A 6,808-nucleotide genomic window follows, 5' to 3' on the forward strand; every position below is an offset into this window, starting at 1 on the left:
AGGAATTATAACAAATTAGTAGTTAAATATGAACATATAAATTTATATACATACTTCAATTTAATAAAAATCAATTGAAACAACATATGTATATAAATTTCATTCAATAATTATATTTTTTTGTATTGATCGATATAATCAAGTGTCAATCGATGAATCAAAGTATGAGTCGATATATCGAAGCATAAATCGATCTATCGAAGCACAAATCGATGTATCAAAGTATGAATCGATATATTGAAGCATAAATCAATCTATCGAAGCACAAATCGATGTATCAAAGTATGAATCGATATATCGAAGTATAAAACGATCTATCGAAGCACAAATCGATGTATCAAAGTATAAATCGATCTATCGAAGCAAAAATCGATGTATAAGAGTATATAAAATATATAAGTATATCTTATACACATATCAAAGTATTAGTCAATACTATACGAAAAATCAATTAATATACACTGGAAAAAAAATTTATTTCATTCAAATAATCAGTTATTTAACTATTATTAAATAAATATTTACTTGAACCGTATAATTTTTATTTGAATTAAGTAAACTATATTTGAACCAATAAATTTTGTATTTGAAACAAATATCATTTAATTGACTCAAGTAATAATTATTTAATACAAATAAATATTTATTTGATAATAGTCAAGTAATTTTTTTCCAGTGTAACAATGTGAAATTAATGTAATATATCGATCGATACATTAATGTAAAAATCAATATCTATCTACTTTTAATTAAACAAATATGAATAAAACATTTTTTTTTTATCAAAAAAGTATAAAAAATTTTTTTCTATCTGTCCATGTGAAATGAATGAACAAACAGTTTTTATTTTTTTGAATTTTATTTAACACAACTTTATCCGCGTACACATTTAAACTGAACTCTCATAACAATCTGATAGTAATTTTCTTCTTCTTCCCCTTCTTCTTCTTCTTCTTCTTCTTCTCCTTCTCCTTTAACACAATCCGGTTACCTGAAATTTTAATTAGTTTCCCATACTGCAGGCGCCAAACAGTCGGGGAAAAACCCAAACCTTTCGACAAGGTTATCTCTGTTTATTATTATCCTTTTATTGTTCGAAATACGAAATTTTTCCTATTTTACAAATTACAATTTTAAAATAATTATTTTTACTTCGTCGATAAAGACTGAATGCCCAAACAGTTCAGCCTTTGATCTTTTTTACTAGGGACTGAATGCCCAGACAGTTCAGTCCTAGTCATATATCTGAATGTCTTAACAGTTCAGCCTTTTATTCACCCACTGAATGCCTAAACAGTTCAGCTCATCTGATCGTGAATTAATTTTAATTTATAGAACAAACAATAAAAAATTTCGAAACACAAGTTACCAACCCAAAAAATAATAACAATAATAAATCAAATTTTCATTCTTTACAATTCTCCACCCAAGTACAAGGATCAAGGTCCTTGTACTTCTGATGCCTTTATCAAGCGAATTAATTTATTGGATGATCGGATAAAGGTACCCTTCGTTGTTCTTACTGTCACTGCGCGAATACGGTCATCAGTACCAGGATACACCTTTTCAATCACTCCTTTCGGCCATGAGTTTCTTGGCTCTTGAGTATTTGCTATTAATACGACATCGCCTATTTCCAAAGGATTGCTTTCCGTTGTCCATTTTTGCCGTGGCAATAATGTTGGCAAATATTCTCTCAACCATCTCTTCCAAAAGGCATCTGCAAAATTTTGAGCCTTTCTCCATTGGGACCAGTTGCATTCGGCAAGCATATCAAATCGGGAATTCAGTGTTTGGCTAGAGGAGGTTCCTATGAGGAAATGGTTAGGAGTTAGTGCTTCTTCATCCTTGGGATTGAGTGAAACATGTGTGAGTGGTCTTGAATTGACACACTGCTCTATTTCGGCAAACAATGTCAGTAACACTTCCTCGCGAGGTGCTTGCTCTCTCAATATAATTGATAATGACACCTTTACGGACCTGATCATCCTTTCCCAAGCGCCTCCCATATGAGGCGTGTCTGGTGGTATGAACCTCCACTGAATATTATTTTCAATAGCAAATTTAGTTTGTATCTCAGTATCTAAAGTTTTCAATTTTGCTCTCAATTCATTGTCTAGTCCTCTAAAGTTGGTCCCATTGTCCGAATACATAATTCGCGGTTGTCCTCTTCGTGCGATCAATCGGCGTAGGGCCAGTAGAGTTGAATCTGATGTAAGAGTGTGGACTATTTCAAGATGTATGGCTCTTGTGGTCATGCAAGTGAACAAAGCACCCCATCTTTTCTCTCTTCTTCGACCTACGGCCACCCACATTGGGCCAAAGTAATCCACTCCACAGTGTGTAAACGGTCGTAGATGGTAAGCCAATCGTGCCTCTGGTAAATTACCCATCAATGGTGTTTTTGGTTTCTCCCTTCGCAATTTGCAGAATACACATTTTGTAACTATCGATTTTAAAGTTGCTCTTAACTTGGTTATCCAGAACCTCTGACGTAGCTCATTGATAACAGTATTATTGTTACCATGTTTCATCCTGATGTGATATTCCTTTATCAACAAACGGGTAATTTGATGATTTCCATCTAGGATGATAGGCTCGTTTTCTATTTCCAGTCTTGAGTTACTGGGTATTCGACCACATACTCTGATTAACCCATCACTATCTAGTTTTGGCATCAAAGATTTTATTGAGCTATTCTTCTCAACTTGATTCCTTTTCCGTATTGCGGATATTTCCTTCTGGAAACTTTGTCTTTGTACTTCTTTAAATAGCGAAGTTTCTGCCCTGGTGTAATGATTTACGGTTAACTGCGTGTTCCTTTTCCTTTTCCATTTCTCTATTGCTAGCAAGGTACATGCTGTGCTTCCTAATAATCGTTTCCAACTTGAAAATCGATTAGCTTCCGGAATACTTGGCTGCGCATGGCAAGTCAGAACCACTGCTGATTTCCGCTCCTTTTCTATTTCTCCTAGGTGATCTTCATCAATGAAATGATCTTCATTTGGCAATGTAATATTTTCTGACTTCAAAAGGGCAGGTCCGGTAAACCATTCCGTGTTAGTGTCAATTCTAGGACTCGTTGAGCGTGTCGCATGATCTGCTGGGTTCAAGTTCGTTGGTATCCATCTCCACTCGGCAATATTCGTCAGCTCACATATTTCGCCCAACCGATGGGCCACAAAGGTGTGATAAATTTTTGGGTTAGTTTTTATCCACGCTAGAACAGTACGGGAGTCACTCCAGAACACACGTCGGTCAGCCTTTATGGTGTGTTCCGCTTCGATGGATCTCGCTAAGCGACTTCCTAATAGAGCAGCTTGTAATTCGAGTCTTGGTACAGATATTGGTTTGAGCGGTGCAACTCTGCTTTTACTTATAATAATATTTGTCTCTATTGTCCCATCTTCAAATTGAAATTTCCAATATGCGACTGCGGAATATGCCTTTATGCTGGCGTCACAAAATATGTGTAGCTCAGTTACTTTCTTCATACCGTATTTTGATGTGTAACATCGAGGAATGGAACACTTAGCTACTTGTAGAAGTTCATTCAACCAAATCTTCCAGGCTTTAAATTCAGCTTCTTGAATTTTTTCATCCCATTTGACACCACTTGCCCACACATCTTGCAGAATAATTTTGGATTTTATTGTAACAGGAGATATAAATCCTAGTGGGTCATAAATCGACATAATTACTTTTAAAAATTCTCTTTTAGTGGGAATAATTTTCCCTTCAAGTAATTTTGGTGACACAGTTTGTATGTTGACGTTGAATTTAAGCATGTCTGTTGTTGTCTCCCATCTCAATCCAAGTGCCTTCTCATATTTACTATGTGTGGATGTGGATAAATCAAGTTTTATGTTCTTCATGTTTGTCGTATCATTTGATGGGAGAGTTTTCACCACTTCTTTGTTATTACTGACCCATGTATGCATATGAAAATTTGCTTGGTGATTAATTTCGGAAACCTGATTGATAATCTTCATTGCTTCCTCTGGTGTTTGGTAACTGTCCAAGAAATCATCGACATAACTATTTTTTTATTATTGACTCCACGGCTTCAGGCATAGCATCTTTGTAGGTCTCTGCATTTTTGTTCTTAACGTATATAGCGCTAGTAGGCGATGATTTAGATCCGAATATAAGTGATGTCATAATATACTCATCTGGTTCCCGCTTCCTGTCCATACCTCTCCAAAGAAATCTTTGGACGTCTTGATCCTTTTCACATATCTTGACCCTTAGAAACATATCTTTAATGTCACCTTTAATTCCTATTGGATGCTGTCGAAATCTCATTAACACGCCAATAAGTGAGTTAAGTAGTGTTGGACCTGCTAGAAGGAAATCGTTTAAACTTTTACCCTTCCACTTCGCCGCTGCATCAAATACTATTCTTACTTTAAGTCTTTCTCCGTTGAAAGTGGTTACTCCGAAATGTGGAATGAACCATATAGGTACTCCTGTTGGTTTTGTTGTGACCTTCTGAGCATATCCATTTACTATAAATCTGTCCATCTCTTTGCAATATGAAGACGCGAATCTTGGATCTCTATCAAGTCTTTTTTCTAGATTATTTAAACGCTTCCAGGCCATCTCATGACTATTTTCTGGTATTACCTTATCCTCCGTTTTCCACAATAATCCCGTTTCCCATTCACATTCCGATCTCCGTCGAGTTGTTTCTTCTAATATTTTGTTTGCTCTTGCATCATTTTCATTTATTTTCTCCTTATTCAGCACCCCTAATGAGTCTATTTGAAAGTACGTTTTCACCATGTCATGTAGGCTTGTGTCCGATTCATCGAATTGTTTACAATGACTGTTTGTCTTCGTATTTTTTTTATTTTCGGAACATGATAGTGTTATATTGAATTCTTTGTTATCCTTTTTTGTTCGTCCGTGGACTACCCAACCTAACAACGTTTTTGATGCAATTAATGACCTATTGTCTGTTAACTTTGTTTCGTGAGTTACAAGGAGTTCCCAGTTATCTTGTCCGACGAGAATTAAGGGTTTGGCGTTCACGTATGACTGTAGACGTTCACCATCATGTTGGTGTAATTCAAATATAGCTCGTTCTTCAATAGTTTGAGTTGGTAGATTTAGTTTGGGTATAGCAGTAACATTATGTAAATTATATTGTCCGAATTCTCCCCGTATGGTTAATGATACCCTTTTACTTGTAGTCTCAACATGACCTGCGTCTCCTATGCCTTTAATACTAATATTTATTGACGGACCATTTGCTCCAATACCATTTGCTAGTTTTGAATCCACTAATGTAATTGTTGATCCGTCATCCAGTAAAGCGTATGTCTGAATAGACTTTATTGGTCCTATCAATGTAACTGGAAGTATTTTCAACATCCCTTGGCCACCGCTTAGTCAGCTTTGTTGATTTTCTTCCTGACATTTCTCAGATTCTTCAGGCATTTTTACTTCTTTATCTTCTTTAGGATTATGCAACAGACTATTATGATTCCTTTCGCATCCTGCGATTCGACAATTTAATCCTTTACATTTTTCACTCAAATGACCTTTCATTAAGCACTTAAAACAAGCTTTATTTTCTTTAGCCCATTTCCATTTATCACACAATTTTAAGTCTTTAAAACCATAACATCTATATATCTTATGGCCGATTTTATGGCAAAATCCACATTCCTTTTTAGACATTTTGTCACTATTATGTGTCGATTTATCTTTCCTAGTGGGTTCTTGTGACGTAGTGACCATCACTGCTTGCGGTTTCAATTGTGATTTTCGGTGAGGAGGGTTAGTTGTTCGGTTATTTAAGGTTGTCAGATTTTCGTGAAATTTGTTGGTCCCAGCTTGGCAAGCCATTTGAGCTTCTTTATATAAGTATTCAGATAAAAGAATCAATTTTGGTTTATCTTTATTATGTTCGCTTATGTAGCGATTGTATCCATAAATTAATCCGCTGGGCATTTTTGAAATAATTTCTGATACTACACTGGGGTTATGTAAATGTCCAACGTGGTTCAACGCTTGTATGGCTGCCACTCCATTACGTATCTTTGTTGCAAACGAAATAAGATCGATTTTTCCAGCTTGCATTTTTGGCAAAGCTTTTATGTCTTGTATGACTTTTTGAATTATACTCTCAGGGTTGCCAAATCTCAACTCTAAGGTCTGCATAATTATCTGTGGGCTGCTCGCTGTTAACATCAGTGCATCTACAGCTTCCCTCGCTTTACCTTTTAACGAGTCATATAACCGCGATATATTTTCTTTTTCTGAGTATTTTCCTACTTCAGTGGATGTTTCGTAGGCTTGCTTGAATCGGAGCCACTCCAGAGTATTTCCTGAGAATTCTGGAAGTCCTTTAGCTGCAGTTAACCTGCTAAGTAATAATCGTGAATCAAGTTCTGTATTTGGTAATCTGTTGTTATTAATAACTTTTAAACGCTCCGCCTGTGTGTCTGAAGGCCTGTCGAATTCGTCTTGCCCTTCCCAATATGGACGGGATTCTTCTCTCCAACGATTAACGTATACATCACAATGTTCTTTAGATCTCGTCTGATTTTCGTTAATCATTACTTCTGAACATTCATCAGTTTCGATATCCTTTAGTCCCGCAGATAGTTTGGCGTTAATCAACTCCAATTCTATCTTCTCTCTTTCTTGAAGCATAGCTCTTTTCAATTTAGCTGTTTCTTCAGCTGCATCCACTATCAGACGACGTTTTCTTGAACTTCTGATACTCGCTGAATTGGATGAATTTGACATTGGTATGGTATCATCACTTGGTCCACATGTTGATTGTCGCTCTTGATTA

At 35.9% G+C, this 6,808-nt stretch overlaps 1 protein-coding gene across 1 annotated transcript; it reads right to left on the reverse strand.

The window, feature by feature from the left end:
• Positions 1-1,439: 1,439 nt before the first annotated feature.
• LOC127291418 (uncharacterized) lies at positions 1,440-3,992 on the reverse strand. The gene has a single exon (XM_051320548.1). It carries the CDS (start codon positions 3,990-3,992, stop codon positions 1,440-1,442), a length of 2,553 nt encoding a protein of 850 aa, XP_051176505.1.
• Positions 3,993-6,808: the final 2,816 nt, after the last annotated feature.

The sequence above is a fragment of the Leptopilina boulardi genome, unplaced genomic scaffold (assembly GCF_019393585.1).
Source record: "Leptopilina boulardi isolate dan_hultmark-lab unplaced genomic scaffold, ZJU_Lbou_2.1 LbouV2_137, whole genome shotgun sequence".
NCBI classification, from domain to species: Eukaryota; Metazoa; Arthropoda; class Insecta; order Hymenoptera; family Figitidae; genus Leptopilina; species Leptopilina boulardi.

Coding starts and splice junctions, on each gene's coding strand:
- LOC127291418 (XM_051320548.1), bottom strand. CDS start 3,992: ATGAAGATTATCAATCAGGTTTCCGAAATTAATCACCAAGCAAATTTT.